The 17,602-nt window shown below is 44.2% G+C and overlaps 1 protein-coding gene across 1 annotated transcript in view; it reads right to left on the reverse strand.

Moving 5' to 3' along the window:
* Window positions 1-7,452: 7,452 nt before the first annotated feature.
* LAMB4 (laminin subunit beta 4) overlaps window positions 7,453-17,602 on the reverse strand; it is a 54,078-nt gene continuing 43,928 nt past the window's right edge. The window contains exons 29-34 of the mRNA XM_087723066.1: window positions 16,039-16,183; window positions 14,513-14,720; window positions 12,546-12,684; window positions 9,929-10,105; window positions 8,884-9,037; window positions 7,453-7,592 (exon numbers count right to left, since the gene is read on the reverse strand). Of these exons, the coding sequence (XP_087579192.1) occupies window positions 7,453-7,592; window positions 8,884-9,037; window positions 9,929-10,105; window positions 12,546-12,684; window positions 14,513-14,720; window positions 16,039-16,183 (963 nt within the window). The remainder of the gene's footprint in view (window positions 7,593-8,883; window positions 9,038-9,928; window positions 10,106-12,545; window positions 12,685-14,512; window positions 14,721-16,038; window positions 16,184-17,602) is intronic.

Consider the following 17,602-nt stretch of genomic DNA (forward strand, 5'->3'; position numbering starts at 1 on the left):
TTTCTCAACTCCCTGTCCCTGGACTTTTGGGAAGGAGGAGGGAAAAACGGTGGAGGGAAGTCAATTTATTACCTCAGGGGGAAACAGTGTCCGGTTTCTCCATCAATCAGTTGGGGAATGTAGGCCTGGGTTGGGGGGGGAGGGAGGGAAGCAGGAAGGGTCTGTCCAGCTGCTCCTTCTCAACTTTTCTGAGAGTTTCTTTAGTTTGCCTGACCTAATGATTAAACCCTCTGGGCTCCTAAAACAGGCCCAGCAGTTTAATCATTAGGCAGCCGAGGTTAAAATATTTGCCAGGGGAGAAGCGGCACCACCGGTAAATAAATGTTGGTGAGTATGCCCCCCCCGCCCCGCCCTCCCCAAATGCAAGATGAAAGCGATTGCCTCCCGCTGGGATTATTGGTGCTTTCTGGGAATTGGCTGGGAGAGAAAGATTTATAATAGATAGAGAGAGGGAGAGGGAGGGAGGGAGGGAGGGAGGGAGGGAGGGAGAGAGAGAGTTGTGGATCCTTTGAGAGAAAGAAGACCGAGATAACTAATGCCAGGTGTTCAGAAAATCTTTTTAACAGGGAGGTTTCCAAAACTTTGGAGCACCTGAAAGGTCATGAGAATGGGGAGCTTTTGGGGGTTGGGGGGGAAATGCAGTCTTTTTAAAAACATCACAGGCAGGAAAACACACACACACACACACACACTCACACAGTGTTTGTCGGTTTGGAACCAGTGGTCCTATCCAGAAAGGGACACAATAACCTTTACAGCGGTGGTGAAGTTCAATTTTTTTTACTACTGGTTCTGTAGGTGTGGCTTGGTGGGCATGGCATGGCTTGTTGGGCGAGGCTTGTTGGGCGTGGCAGGGGAAGGATACTGCAAAATCTCCATTCCCACCCCACTCTGGGGCCAGCCAGAGGTGACATTTGCCAGTTCTCCAAACTACTCAAAAATTCCGCTAATGGTTCTCCGAACTACTCAAAATTCCTGCTGCCGGTTCTCCGAACTACTCAAAATTCCTGCTACCGGTTCTCCGAACTACTCAAATTTTCCACTACCGGTTCTCCAAACTACTTTAAATTTCCACTACCGGTTCTCTGAACTACTCAAAAATTCCGCTAACGGTTCTCCGAACTACTCAAAATTTCCACTACTGGTTCTCTGAACTACTCAAAATTTCCACTACCAGTTCTCTGAACTACTCAAAATTTCTGCTACCGGTTCTCCAAACTACTCAAAATTTTTGCTAGCGGTTCTCTGAACTACTCAAAATTTCTGCTGCCGGTTCTCCAAACTACTCAAAATTTCTGCTACCGGTTCTCCAAACTACTCAAAATTTCTGCTACTGGTTCTCCAAACTACTCAAAATTTTTGCTACCGGTTCTCCAAACTACTCAAAATTTTTGCTACCGGTTCTCTGAACTACTCAAAATTTCTGCTACTGGTTCTCCAGAACCTGCTGGATTTCACCACTACTTTACAGGACTTAAGGATCATAATAGAATAGAATAGAATAGAATAGAATAGAATAGAATAGAACACAACACAACACAACACAACACAACACAACACAATACAATTCTTTATTGGCCAAGTGGAATTGGACACAGAAGGATTTTTTTCTCTGGTGCATATGTTCTCAGTATACATAAGGAGAATAAAATACATTCATCAAGAATAAAAAGATGCAACACTTAGTGAGTCGAGGTTACTAATAAGCTATCAAATTGTATTAGAAAACAAATAAAAACAATATAAATTGAAAGATACAAACAACATGGTTATAGTCATAAGTGGGGAGAGTGAGATACCAGGTAGGAAGAGAAGAAGTGACTTATTTTCCACTTCTCTTGTTTCAGTTCTATGTAACAATTATAGTAATATTCAGCCAGTAGATGGCAGTGTTTACATGTTTAGATCTATAGTATATACTCTATGCTCTTTTATTCTAAATTGTTTCCTGTTTCCTGCTAGAGTTAAAACAGTTGAGCAGTAAAGTACATGGTGACTGTGCTCTTTGTTTGCTCTCTGTGGTGCTTTATATAAACAGAATTTCTAACAAATACCATTGTAGGAAATTCCATACTATTGTCTGAAACGAATTTTCAGATTCAGCAGGAGATTGGACTAGAAGACCTCTAAGGTCCCTTCCAACTCTGGTGTTTTGCTCTGTTCTGTATTACTTTATAATCACTTTTATAAAAGGCGTTCAAGATTTTCATAAAGGCATACTCTATGACAGTGTTTCTCAACCTTGGCAACTTAGGTTTTAACAAGATGTGTGGACATTAACGCCAAGAATTTTCCGACCTGCTGGGAGTTGAATCCATACATCTTAAAACTGTCAAACGTGAGAAACAGTTCCCTATGTTATTCTCTTAAACACCTGGACATTTTCAATTCTAGTTTGTTAAAAACAACAACAAGAAGAATGATCTGTGTACAGCTACTTCCAAATGGAACATGCAATTCCTCTTTTCCGGCATGGAATTTTCCAGTTAACCTTTTGTGGCACGGAATTTTCCATACTAAGTCCTCTGCGTTTTCTCCCCTTCTTTTTCCGTCAAAAAAAGAAAGAAAGAAGAAAGGAAGGGGGAGAGAGAGAGAGAGAGAGAGAGAGAGAGAGAGAGAGAGAGAGAGAGAGAGAGAGAGAGAGAGAGAGAGAGAAAGAAAGAAAGAAAGAAAGAAAGAAAGAAAGAAAGAAAAAAGAAAGAAAGAAATGAAATAATAGTGTATCCCTTGGACAGAATATCAATTTTAGACAAAAAAAATGGCATGCATAAAAAATTTACTTTATAAAAATACATTTTATTAGTCAAGTATAATAAGCCATTGCAAATAACACAGCAGTGGCTGTACAATTAAGAAAACATGCACATATTACAATGATTAAAGAAAAGTAAACGGTGTGTGTGTTTGTGTGTGAAAGACGCCACTAAGAGTCATTATGAGGACATGTTCAGAGGACTGCAGCTTAAAACTGTCGGATTCCTCCATTTTTCTTTAAAATAGAAATGAAATAAAAAATTTCCTAACTGGCCATTCATACTTATTCAAATTAGAATGCAGTTTTATTCATTCTACTGCATACTGCATAACACACATCCATGCAGTTTCCTGGAAATGGAACTTAGTAAGTTCATTAATGAGTAAGCACATTGCATCTATAACTCTGCAATGTTCTATTAACAGGTAGTCCTTATTTAGCGACCGAAATTGGAACCGGCAACGGTCGCTAAGTGAAATAGCACCCGTGCTGATGGTTTAAAAATGTTCTTTTCCTTTACAGACCTGCAAAGGTCATAAACCGGAGGATTGCCACCAAGTTACTTTTTTCATCACCATCGTAACTGCAAGCCGTCACTAAACAGGACCGTCGCTCAACGAGGACGACCTGTACAGAGTGCGGGAAATACCTGCATGGCATTGTGATTTGCAATATATTCCGTATTCTTGTCGTTTATTCTAGCCTCATCCCTTTCTTTCCATATGCAGTGCAGTGAAGTTGCAAGCGTTATCGTTTATAATTTCCGTAACTCCTCTAGAAAGCTATGCGTAACTTCCCTGTGGCGCAAAATCACTCCGTGTGTGCCCTGTTTTCCCGAAAGTAAGACCTCCCCGGATAATAAGCCCAATCGGGCTTTTGAACGCATGCGCTAAAATAAGCCCTCCCCCGAAAATATTGCAACACAGCAGCAGCCATGAGGTGACCACACTCTTTGCCTCCTGCACCTTAAAAATAATAAGACCTCCCCGAAAATAAGGCCAAGCGCTTATTTCGGGGGGTCAAAAGAAAGACCCTGTCTTATTTTCGGGGAAACACGGTAAACTTAACATTTTCTGCAGATAATGGGAATTTGCATTGTATTTCAAAACGAAAAGATCTATCTCTTAGGTTCGCTCTCAGTTTAAAGCTCCGTAGATCAAAATTGGGCCTAGCTGGTTCCTCAAATATATATTTAAATCTATTAAAATCCTGATGAAGACTGCAGTCCATCCTAGGGCTATGGAACCGCTTGATCTTCGTTGCTGGTCTTGTAATTTTTATGTGAAACTAGCTGATAACCTGGCGTTGCCCATGTATTTATTTATCCCAATATCCTGTATTAGCTAGGAATGGTGGCAACGTAAGTGCGGAATGGGCTGTCCTCCTTATTTCCATGAATGTCACCACAATTCCTGAAGAGGTGATGGCAAGAACAACATCTCCCTGAGCTCTGATTTCGGCGACAATTAAATTAGTTAAAATTGTTTTCCCTGTGCCCCCCAGAAACATAACTTCTAATGTCGGATTTTACCCCATACCGGAGGGACCCCTCTTGTGGAGTACTTTGAAGCTGTTTCCCTGGAAATTCCACTGCGCTGCACAGTAGAAGCCATTTTAAGGCAGTACAGTAGAAGCCGTTTGAAGGCACAACAGTCTGTATCTTAACAGAACACACACCCCAAGAGATGTTAGGTGTGTCTTACCCCAACAGTATTTGTTTCCAGAGAGTAAGTCATCTGTGTACCAAGTTTGGTTGAAATTGCTCCAGGCGTTCCAGAGTTATGCTGGAACACACACACACACAAACACACAGAGACATTTTTATAGATATAGAAGATTCTTTCAGAACAGAAATATGTAAGGGTGTTATTTCTGCCTTCATATTTTTTTAAATGGGAAAACTGTAGTGCAAGTAGTCCTTGATTTGCAACGGTGACCATTTGAAGTTAAATTGAAAAAAAATAACTTATGACCGTTTTTCACATTTGTGACCGTTGAAGCATTCCCCAGGGTCATGTGATCAAAATTCAGATGCTCTGCAACCAAGTTCAAGGCCTTTATTGTCATTGTACATCATGTATGCAATGACGTTGGTAACCGACTCATATTTATGACAGTTCCATGGTCCCGGGATCATGTCATCCCCTTTAGTGACCTTCCGACAAGCGAAGTCGACGGGGAAAGCCCGATTCACTTAACAACCTTGTTTCTATCTTAACAGCTGCTGCGATTCGCTTCACGATGGCGGCAAGAAAGGTCGTACAATGGGTCAAAACTCACTTACCAGCTCTCCCACTTAGCAAGAGAGATTTTGGATTCTGTTGTGGTCGTAAATCGAGGATTACCTGAGGTAAAACTTGGATCCTCGTATCTTGCTTTTGTAAGACTGCTGGTGCCAATGCGACTGTGTGTATGGTATTGTTTTGACTATGGGACACTTTAGAATTTTTAAAATCTATTTTAACTTTTGCATTTATAAATTTTTTTTGCTGTAAATCCTCTATTAAACAATGATAAATCTCCTGGCGGGAGGATGTTTTGTCTTTACTCAATAAAAATCTTGGCTGTTTAGGAAATGCTCTTCTCAAACGACTTTTCCAGTGTTACAACTTGTAGAAGGAAGGAAACCCTTACAATATCACCCCCACCCCCTTACTTCTGGTGATGGGGATAATCTAAGAATAAAATCTGATTGTTCACAAGGATGCCTGCCAATGGGAAAGTCGTTACTCACAAAGTCTGAAGAGACAACCCTGACGTTGTGTTATCAGCCAAGTCAGAACAAGAGGCAGAAGACATGCTTCCCGTCTGAAAGGAAATTCCAGCTACTTAGTGTCGTAAATTATTGTGAGTTGAGGTATAAACAAAACAGTCTGCGTGTAATTTTATTCCAATTCTGGAATTCGACGGTTTAGATTCCTGGCAGGGCTAACGGCTTCAAATTTTAAAGGATGCCTATTTAATTTCAGTTTAATGTCATTTAGATTATTATTATTTTTAAATCTCCCCTTTATTATTTTGATAATAAGCTACCCTTATATTATCCTTCCGGGACACGGTGGCTCACTGGCTTGTCAATCAGAAAGGTCGGCAATTCGGCGGTTCGAATCCCTAGCGCTGCGTAATGGAGTGAGCTCCCGTTCCTTGTCCCAGCCTCTGCCAAGCTAGCCGTTCGAAAGCAAAAATGCAAGTAGAAAAATAGGGACCACCTTTGGTGGGAAGGGAACAGCGTTCCGTGCGCCTTCGGTGTTGAGTCATGCCGGGGACATGACCACGGAGACGTCTTCGGACAGCGCTGGCTCTTCGGCTTTGAAACAGAGATGAGCACCGCCCCCTAGAGTTGGGAAACGACTAGTACATATCTGCGAGAGGAACCTTTACCTTATATTATCCTTCGATTGATGGAGGGCTCTGACCAAGAATTTATAGCAGCTATAAAGTTCTTTTTCATCAGCATCAAAAGAGAAGGTTTGAAGATGATGCAGACTGCCAACTGTTTTTCAGGAATTGAAGAATGAAAATTTTATTATTGGGGAATAATTCTTATGTTTCTGGTAGTTTAAAAAAAATAATAATCAGATGGTGTTTGGTTTTTACTGGGAGATGATTGTTGATCAGAATGGGCTATGATGGGCTCCCTGGACAAATAAATTTAACTTTCTACCTTACTGTAACTGACTGAGTTGTGTGTGTGTGTGTCTGTGTGTGTGTGTGTGTGTGTGTGTGTGCGTGGCACGACATAAGTGTGATTTAAGTTAAGGTAAGGTTTAGGATTAGGTTTAGGGTTAGGTTTAGGGTTATTTTTAGGGTTATGTTACAGCGCGCTTCTGTCGGCGCGCTGTTGTCGGCGCGCTTCAGCGCTCATTCGTCGCCGCGGTTTTGACGGCGCGATTTTGTCACCGCGGTTTAGTCAGACACGCTTTTGTCATTCGCGCATTTGTGGTGGAACCGTCTGTGTGTCTGTGTGTGTGTGTTTTGCCATGCTTGAACTGGTCTTTGGATAACAAATAATAAAAAATAATAATAAACTAAGCTATCCTTGAGTTGCTGCAAATCAGTGGGGAAAAAGTATCTTCCCATAATTGATTTAGGGCCGCAAAGTTTTCTTAGCAAATAGAAATCTATTTTCTGTAATTATTTACAAATTTTGCTCAGCCTTCTGTAACACGATAGAATAATCGGGCCACTGATTCCCCTCAATTCATGCCAAGAGTAACCAGTACCCACGTTGCAAAATATTTTATGTAATTGGTTTTTTAAAATTTGAAACAGATACAATAAGGAGGAAGAGATAAAATAATAAGGAAGCATTTATAAAGTTACTGCTGCCACCTAGTGGTTTACATGCTGCTATGGCCACCATGGACCGTCTTACCTGCAAATTGAACTTACTGTAGAATAACAGAGTTGGAAGGGAACTTGGAGCTCATCTAGTCCAACCCCCTGCTTGAGCAGGAGACCCTAGACCATTTCAGATGAATGCTGTCCACTCGCTTCATAAAATTCTCCAGTGATGGAGCACCTACAACGTCTGGTGGCAAGCTGTCCCACTGGTTAATTTTTGTGTACCGAACCGCCAGTAATGCGGCAGCAACCCACCCCTGAACGTAGCTTATCTAATGCTCGTCATTATTACAAACCATTTACAGAGAGGTATTCATCGATTTCCCACAGGATGCCCAGGATTTTCTTCGAGTCTAACTTTTACAAGTAGCGTATCTGTTGGATTCCTCAGCGATCTCGTTTTTAATAGCGATAACTTGATCCTCCAGTTGCTTCAGCTGATCCGCTTTTTGCCGTTTAATCTGGTTCAGATCTTGTATCTTCTTTTCCAGATCTAAAAAAATAACCAAAGCAAGGCATGTAAACAGCGGTAAACTGATTAACAGATTTGGAAGAGACCTTGCAGGTCATCTAGTCCAACCCCAAGTAGGAGACTCCACACCTACATCTTGAAAGCTTCCAGCGATGAGGCTCCCACAACTTCTGAAGGCAGCTTCTGTTTCAGGCCCAATTTTGGTCAAAAGTGGGGAACAACCTATAGCTGATTGTCTTCCTTACCCAGTAAATATTTAAACATTCTTTCTGTCTCTCTAACACCAGGGGTAGGTTGCGCCCGGCATTACTGATGATTCGGTGTGTGCATTTGCACAAATATAGGTTTGTGCATGCTCAAAACGCTTTAAAAAGGGAAAAAATTACATTTGTGCAATTACAATTGTTCTGTGCATGCGCAGAACTGAAAATCAAGATGGCGGCTTTGTAGGAGAACCGGTTCGGTGGCGTGGGAGGCCTGGCTCGCTGCCAGTTCCAGCGACCCAGGCCACCAAACCACTATCGGTTTGGCCGAACCAATCATAGCCCACGTCTTGCCTAACACTCATTTCCAAAGTCTTTTATAGCAGCAGACTTTATGGCTATGTACCGTATTTTTCAGAGTATAAGACGCTCCGGAGTATAAGACGCATCTTAGTTTTTGGGGAGGAAAATAAGAAGAAAAAACAATTGTGCCTCTGCCTACCAGCATCCATGTTACTCAGGTGACACATGGTAACAGGTTCAGCCAATGAATAGGCATAGCAACTAAGTCAACCAATGAGGGCTATTTGGACTCTGAAACAGTATTTGCTGTGTGAGCAGCAAGGAGACAGGAAGGAGCCTGGCTTAGCTGAGAACTGAAAGTGAAACTGCTTGTGTTTTGCTTGTATTGACGGCTACCTTGGAAAACCTGCTTTTGGTAATATATTGTATATTATTATTATTTTGAATCCTGCTGAATCACTTACTTGTGTGTGCTTTCTGAATGTGATTGTTGCTGCGAACTCTGACCAACCAGGTCAGCTTCAGCACTTATTGGAGCCTGGTTCAGCACAGCTGATTGGCGGGTGAATCGGACTGCTGGAATACCCCCAATCCGCTGTTCCAGGCTGCAGGGATTGCCAGAGACCATCGCTGCCTCCATGGCTCGTATTTTTGGCCTCTAGTGGGGGTTGAGGGGTGGAGCTACATTTGGTGTATAAGACGCACCCAAATTTTCACCCTCTTTTTTGGGTGGAGGAAAGGTGTGTCTTATACTCTGAAAAATATGGTATGTATATATCTGGGTGCATACAAGGTGTGTAAATTACCGGTGATTCTTTTCGCCTTTTCTGCAGTCTCATTAGCGAGTTCTTCTGCCTCTTTTTTCAACCGGTTGAGTTTCTCCAAGATTTCTAACGAAAGTCCGCTGGCCAGGAGTTTTTCTTGCAAGTTGTGGTATTCGTGTTCGAGATTAGCAAGTTCCTAAAAAATGCAGTGTGTATAAAGGTAAACATTCCCCTCGTACATATGTGCCAGTCGTTGCCGATTCTAGGAGGCGGTGCTCATCTCTGTTTCAAAGCCGAAGAGCCAGCGCTGTCTGAAGACGTCTCCGTGGTCCTGTGGGCGGCATGACTCAATGCCGAAGGCGTACGCTGTTACCTTCCCACCAAAGGTGGTCCCTATTTTTCTACTTGCATGTTTTATGTGCTTTCGAACTGCTAGGATGGCAGAAGCTGGGACAAGTCACGGGAGCTCACTCCGTTACGCGGCGCTAGGGATTCGAACCGCCGAACTGCCGACCTTCCTGATCAACAAGCTCAGCGTCTTAGCCCCTGAGCCACCGTGTATAAATGAATCCAAATTTTGACCCTATATGACCGTAGGGAATTCTACAGTGGTTGGAAGTGTGAAAAATGGCCATAACTCCCCCTTTTTGCAGGGGGATAAACAAGGATATCTGAGCGACCGCCTCCTGCCATTTACCTCCCAGAGACCCATTAGATCTCACAGACTAGGCCTCCTCCGGAGTCCATCTGCCGATCAATGTCGGCTGGCAACTCCCCTGGGGGAGGGCCTTCTCTGTAGCTGCTCCGGCCCTATGGAACGATCTCCCCGTGGAGATCCGGACCCTTACCACCCTTCCGGCCTTCCGCAAAGCAACCAAGACTTGGCTGTTCCGGCAGGCCTGGGGCTGTTGATTTATCCAGTCCCATCCTAAGCTATGAATGTTGTGGAATTTTAATGTTGTTCTTTAATTTTTTGTATGTTCCCCCCTCCCTTTTTATCTGCAAGCCGCCCTGAGTCTCTCGAGAGTGGGCGGCATAGAAACCCATTAAATGAAATGAATGAAATGATATTTAAATGGGGTTTTACCTTATGACTCGCTGTTGCTTGCGTTTGGGATTCTCCTGCCTTTGATTTTGCATCTGTGGCTTGGATTTTGCTCCTCTCCATTTTGGCCTTCAGGGAATTTATTTCATCTGCCAGCTTGAACTGTTTTTCTGGAAAAGACTGCAACTGGGTGTCGGCCTTCTTCATTTGGTTCTCAGCCTGCTCCCCGAGAAACATAACTAGTTAAAGGGGCCGCAAACGCCTTATTAGAGGACAAAGAATGAAAAAGACAAGAGAGTATTAAAAAGATTAAGTAATTCATGTCCCGAAAGTGCTTTTTTTCAAGAGGCAAGTGGGCTTTCTGGTTTATCTTTCTTTTCAATCTCCGTAGGCATTGAGCAACTTACTAGCATAACTGGTGGGGAAACAAAACAGCCACTTCACAAACGCGGTTCGCCGACAAAAGCGCGTTCGAAATCGTGCCGACGAATGAGCACAGAAGCACACCAACAACAGCACGCCAACAAAAGCACGCCTTCAACGAACAAGTAATAAGAACCGAATAACCCTAACCCTAAACCTAACCGTAAACCTAACCCTAAACCTAACCCTAAACCTAACCCTAAACCTAGCCCTAAACCTAGCCCTAAACCTAGCCCTAAACCTAGCCCTAAACTAACCGTAAACCTAACCGTAAACCTAGCCCTAAACCTAACCCTAAACCTAACCCTAAACCTAGCCCTAAACCTAGCCCTAAACCTAACCCTAAACCTAACCCTAAACCTAACCCTAAACCTAACCCTAAACCTAACCCTAAACCTAACCCTAAACCTAACCCTAAACCTAGCCCTAGCCCTAACCCTAACCCTAACCCTAACCCTAACCCTAACCCTTACCCTAACCCTAACCCTAACCCTAACCCTAACCCTAACCCTAACCCTTATCTTAACTGAAATCATGCTTTTGTGGGCGCGGTTTTGTCAGCGCGTTGTTGTGGGTGCGTGTATGACGTCGTGGTTTTTGTCGCAGCGATTTGTAAGTAAGTTTGTAAGTTTGATTTTATTTATAGGCCGCCCAATCCCGAAGGACTCCGGGCGGCTTACAGAAGGAAAGAGAAAGAAAATAAAAGAAAGTAAAAATAAAATAAGACAAGTTAAAACGACACAAATACATTCATTTCAATCGGGGCTGGACCTCAACAATGTGGTCAACAGCCCCAGGCCTGCCGGAAAAGCCAGGTCTTGACAGCTTTTCTGAAGGCCATGAGAGTGGGTGAGGTCTGGATTTCTGGGGGTAGTTCGTTCCAAAGGGTCGGGGCAGCCACAGAGAAGGCTCTCCTCCGGGGAGCCGCCAGCCGACATTGTCTGGCTGACGGCATCTGAAGGAGGCCAACCCTGTGGGATCTCACCGGCCACTGGGAGGAGTGTGGCAGTAGGTGGTCTCGCAGATATGGTTCATCGGTGCGCTTTTGACGTGCACACATTTGTCGGGTCACGCACAAACATATGGCGCAACGTAGGAGAACAAACCTATCAGGACTAGATTCAGGAGTCCGCCTGCATTTGAAAGTCAAAGGCCACCCTTTTGAGGACAGCAAAGTCCACATTTTGGACAGAGAGGACCGTTGGTTTGAAAGAGGGGTCGAAAAGGTCATCTATCTCAAAATTGAACAGCCCTCTCTCAACAGAGGGGGAGGGATACGGCATCGTCTATCTCCAATCCTCAACACAGTCCTTTCAGCAGCTCCAAGAAAGCTCCACACCCATTTACACCACTTGGGTGACCCTGAGGACAGAGATAAACCTCCAAGTGGCCTCAACGACTCTCTAAAAGGATGCAAATGGCCAGCTTTGTCTGCAAGGAATATCAATCCTTCCATTTCCCCACCATCCGGTCAGAGCTGAAGAAGCTTCTGGGATTGTAATGCGCTCTACATGGGGCTGCCCTTGAAGAGTGTTCGAAGACTCCAATTAGTCCAGAATGCAGCCGCGCGAGCGATTGTGGGTGCACCAAGGTACACCCACTTTACACCTATCCTCCGCGAGCTGCACTGGCTACCTATTAGTCTCCGAATCCGCTTCAAGGTGCTGGTCGCTACCTATAATGCCCTACATGGCATCGGACCTGGGTACCTGAGAGACTGCCTCCTGCCGATTACCTCTCTCAGACCAATTAGATCGCACAGGTTGGGTCTCCTCCGGATTCCATCCGCCAGCCAATGTCGGCTGGCGACTCCCCGGGGGAGAGCCTTCTCTGTTGCGGCTCCGGCCCTCTGGAACGAGCTCCCTGTTGAGATCCGGACCCTTACTACCCTCCCGGCCTTCCGCAAAGCCACCCAGTCCTGGCTGTTCCAGCAGGCTGGGGGGAGCTGAGAAGCATCTACCTCCACGGAAATTGTGAGTGTTGGTTTTGTTTTTAATATGTTGTCTTTGTCTCATTCCCCCCTTTCCCTTGTCTTTTGTGAGCCGCCCGGAGTCCTCCGGGAGTGGGCGGCACACAAGACAAATAAATTAATAAATGAGAAGCGAAACATCTTCAAAAGGAAAACCAGAAAGTCCTCTTGGAGAAAGCACCTTTGGGACAAGTGTGGTCTCCAGAAGTGAGAATCTCCAGAAGATCACATGCTTTAATTTACAACCGTTGAATGGACTGAGGCTACCTCTGAAATATTTGTTAGCATCTCTTCTATTTTCTCGCTGGAAGTTGCCAAGATGCCTTGAGTTTGTCTCTGAGTATCTTCTACGTCTTTCAGGTGTGTTAGAATTTCGTCAGGTGCAGTGAGAGCTTTTGTTGTATCCCTGAGTTTTAAAAAAAGGGTCTTGAGAGACACAGAAGAAATCTGCATGCTAGGATTGTTAATTGGAAGTAAGATAAAGGTAAAAGTTCCCCTCGCACGTATGTGCTAGTCGTTCCTGGCTCTAGGGGGCGGTGCTCATCTCCATTTCAAAGCCGAAGAGCCAGCGCTGTCCGAAGACGTCTCCGTGGTCATGTGGCCAGCATGACTAAATGCCGAAGGCCCACGGAACACTGTTACCTTCCCACCAAAGGTGGTTCCTATTTTTCTACTTGCATTTTTTACGTGCTTTCGAACTGCTAGGTTGGCAGAAGCTGGGACAAGTAACGGGAGATCACTCCGTTACGCGGCGCTAGGGATTTGAACCGCCAAACTGCCGAACCTTTCTGATCGACAAGCTCAGCATCTTAGCCACTGAGCCACCGCGTCCCTGGTAATTGGAAGTAGAATATAATAATTAGAGAAAGAAAGAGGACCCAATGAACAAATCAAGTAAACCTTTATGGCAAGTCATTTAGGAAATAGGACGAGGCTAGAACAGAATATTAGCATTACAAAAGACTTAATCAGAATTGCATTGCTCAGCTGACAATGGCTTTCTCACTGAATGATTAAAAAGGGATTATGGGACAATAAGATTAGCTAAATCAGAAAATCCATTTTCAGGACTTTTTTTCCTGCAGACGTTTCATGATCCAACTAGGGAACATCATCAAGGTTACAAAGGTGTTCTGACCCCCCCCCCCCCTCCATCCAGTAACGAATGCCGAGACAAGCTTAACTGGAATGTACTTTAATAGCAAGAAACCAAAACCTCGGTGGCCGAAAGCCAAGAATAACAAACAGATAAGGACCTTGGTAGCAACTCAGACAAACCTTGGCAGCAATCCAGCCTGCCAAGGTAGTTACAAAAGTTCTCCAACGTTTAGTCAATGCGTTGATTCCTGCAAAGAGGGGCGTGTGCACAAGTAGTCTTTTTATAGTCTGGAGAGGAGCCTAATGACCACCAGCTGAGTGCAATTACCTCCTGTAACTGCGCAACTGTTCCTGACGCCTATTAGCTCTTCGATGCCGGGAATCCAGGAACAACTCACTGCTGGCATCTGGCTCACTCTCCCTTGTCTCCTCCCCACTGGTCCAAGGCTCAGGTGCCTCCTGGTGGCCAACCAGCCTCTCTGCGCCCTGCTCAGAGTCGGAACCCTGTCCAGGGTCCTCCACATCCTCCAGAGCCGACTCATAGGGCACCTCGCTGTCGGAGTCTGGTGGCAGCTCCAACGGCTCCTGCTGGGCCACAACACAAAGGTGTGTGATTTGTTCTCATTCGCCACCCCTTTAGCCCTGATGATGTTACGTAGCTGGGTAATGAAACGTCTGCAAGAAAACAACCAAGCTCAGAGAGCACCAAGGACCCCACAGTTCAATCCTGAACTACAAATACAATTAGTCCCCAACTTAACGACCACAACTGAGCGCAAGTGAGAAATTTGTTTAGTGAGTTTTGCCCCCATTCTATGACGTTCCTTGCCACTTTTGTTAAGTGAATCCCTGCGGTTGTTACGTTAGTCACATGGTTGTTAAGTGAATCGGGCTTCCCCATTGACTTTGCTTGTCAGACGATGGGGGCCGCGGGACCCTGCAACTGTCATAAATACAAGTCATCATTCTGATCGCGGGACCGTGAGGATTTTGCAGTGGTCATAAGTGTGAAAATGGTCATAAGTCACATTTTCCAGTTACGTTGTAACTTGGAGCGGTCGCTAAGTGAACTCTGGTAAGTTGAGGCCTACCTGAAGTCTCAACTATCAGTACAAATAAGAAAACACAATACTTACTCAGTTTCTCCGGCTTTCTTCAAAAGCTTCTCGGCCTCTTCCTTTTGTTTCCTTAAGCTTTTGGTATATTCTGTGTGTTCCTCACAATGTGACATGAGGCTCTTGAGGTTGCTGAGCAGGTCTGGAAGCTCCTGAGGTCCCTCGTGCATCTTAATCACCAGAACATAATTTGCAACTTTTTCTATATCCTCCGGTGGGGCACTTTCCTCTTAGAAAAATGAGGAGAAAAGCGTGTACAATCCTAGATTTATATACCGCTTCACAGCGCTTCACAGCCCTCTCTAAGCGTTTTACAGAGTTAGCCTCTTGCCCCCAACAATCTGGGTCCTCATTTTATTGACTTTGGAAGGATGGAAGGATGAGTCAACTTTGAACCGGTCAGGATCGAACTCCTGGCAAATGGCAGAATTAGCCTACAATGCTGCATTCTAACCACGGTCTGTCCTTCCTTCCCCACTTACCAATAGCACTTATATACCGCTTCACGGTGCTTTACAGCCCTCTCTAAGCGGTTTACAGAGTCAGCCTCTTTCCCCCAACAATCTGGGTCCTCATTTTACCCACCTCGGAAGGATGGAAGGCTGGGTCAACCTTGTGCCAGTTAGGATCGAACTCCTGGCAATCGGCAGAATTAGCCTACAATGCTGCATTCTAACTATGGTCCTTCCTTCCTTCCTTCTTTCCTTCCTTCCCCACTTACCAATAGCACTTATATACCGCTTCGCAGAGCTTTACAGCCCTCTCTAAGTGGTTTACAGAGTCAGCCTCTTTCCCCCAACAATCTGGGTCCTCATTTTACCCACCTCGGAAGGATGGAAGCAATGGTGGGATTCAAACATTTTTTACTACTGGTTCTGTGGGCGTGGCTTGGTGAGTGTGGCATGGCTTGGTGGGTGTGGCAGGGGAAGAATATGGTAAAATCTCCATTCCTTCCCACTCCAGAAGAAGGTTACTGCAAAATCCCCATTCCCTCCGGATCAGCTGGGATTTGGGAGGCAGAGAATAGATGGGGGCGGGGCCAGCCAGAAGTGGTATTTGCCGATTCTCCAAGCTACTCAAAACGTCTCCGAACTACTCAAAACATCTCCGAATTACTCAAAATGTCTCTGAACTACTCAAAACATCTCCGAACTACTCAAAACATCTGCTACCGGTTCTCCAGAACTGGTCAGAACCCACTGAATGGGCTTTTGCAGGAAACAATTCGTTCATTCGGTCGTTTCAAGAGTGGAAAGTTCTGTTTGTGACTCTAAGAGACTCTGTGCCAAGTTTTGCCTTGCCCTGCGTTTGGAAACTACTTATCTGGCAGCTCTCCGAACGAGATAAGGTTCGTGTTGATAAACATTCCTCTGAAAGACTGTTTGCCAAGCCTTGCTGACTGTGAATGAAAGCAATTCACAGTCATGTAAATAAAAGGACCAAGACTCTGCTTCATGCTTTTTAAGGAAGCCTAGGTCAAAACACTATGCTCAATTTATTTCCCGCGACATATGCTGAAAATGGGAGAGAAAGAATAGCATATTTACCTAGCAAAAAGTTCCTCAGTTTCTTGATCAGGTCTTTTAAGCTTTCTCTTTCGTTTTTGATTTGATATTTACTTTTCTCCAGTTTTCCACGAATCTCCAATGTTTTCTCCTTAGTGTCATCAGTCATTTTCCTTATACTTTTGATCTGCGAGGGGGACATTTCGATAACAATCTCATTTTTATTTTATTATCAGTTTTATTGGTGGGGGATAAAAAAACAACAAAGTAATGATAATATTTCCCCCCATAACTTCTAGATCCATTTTTTTCAGCTCTAACTCTGGATTAAAAGAATAGTAGGTTTAAGGATCTGGTTTTTTTTTTAAGCGATTGACTGAACTCATCCAGAGGTATAAATTGAGTGAGGGTAAAAGAGAATTTGACAACTAGACAGATTCTTTGGGTATTAAAAGTTTCTTTACCATGTGGAATGGGAAAAAGGAATGATTACCCTTAAGATTAGTTGTTCTGTTTGCTTCCCCTAACTAAAACAAACTGAAACAGGATATTTGTACCAATACCCCCTGTGGGGAGGTAAATGGGTAATGAATGTCATGTCTCTGTTTTGGGAGATTGTGTAGAGGTCTACATGACACAGGAAAGGGGTCTACGTGACACAGGAAGGCCAGGTATTTGGGTTCTACCACAAAACCGCAGACGACAATATCGCGGTCGACGAAAGCGCGTATGTGACGTCATCACAGCGCGACGAAAAAGATCGAAAAAGATCGAAAAATGTAAAAATAAAGCTAAAACCTTCCCCTAACCCCCCCAAACCTAACCCTAAACCTAACCCTAAACCTAACCCTAAACCTAACCCTTAACCTAACCCTAAACCTAACCCTAAACCTAACCCTTAACGTAACGAAAAACCTAACGCTAACCCTTAACCTAACGCTAAACGTAATGCTAACGCTCTAACCCTAACCCTAACCCTTAACCTAACCCTAACCCTAACCCTTAACCTAACCCTTACCTTTATGTGAATCGGCTTGCTGTAATTTAACTTTTATTTCAATTTTTCGATCTTTTTCGTCGCGTTGTGATGACGTCACATACGCGATTTCATCGACCGCGCTTTTGTGGAACGCGCTTTTGACGGGTCACGGGTATTTGGGGATGATCGATAAGTTGTCAAAGAGTATAAAAGACTGTACACAACTGCCATTCGGGGTTCAGGTTTTGCTCCTGAACCTTTGCGCAAATAAACCTTTCCCTTTGACAAAGAGCTGGTCTTGTCTCATTTTCTGCAACAAGGGGGCGGGGAGAAGAGATATCAAAAAATTAAAATGGTCAGGTGACAAAGATCAGCTCCACCCACGAAGGTCTCCTTAAACTGATTCATTGCTAAACGGCTTACGCATCTTCTCAGTTAAATGTTAGCACCTGATCAGGCTCAATGGAATTCCAGAGAGTTCATTTGTGACTATGTCAGGATTCTAAACTAATGCCTATTTTCACCCAGGGGTGGGTTTCAATTTTTTTTTTACTACCGTTTCAGTGGGTTTAGCTAGATTGGGGGTGGGGGGCATGTGACTTAGTGGGCATGGCCAACTTGATGTCA

The sequence above is a fragment of the Thamnophis sirtalis genome, unplaced genomic scaffold, assembly GCF_051295495.1.
Source record: "Thamnophis sirtalis isolate CommonGarterSnake01/CBP01778 unplaced genomic scaffold, rThaSir2_p1.2 scaffold_9, whole genome shotgun sequence".
Classification (NCBI taxonomy): Eukaryota; Metazoa; Chordata; class Lepidosauria; order Squamata; family Natricidae; genus Thamnophis; species Thamnophis sirtalis.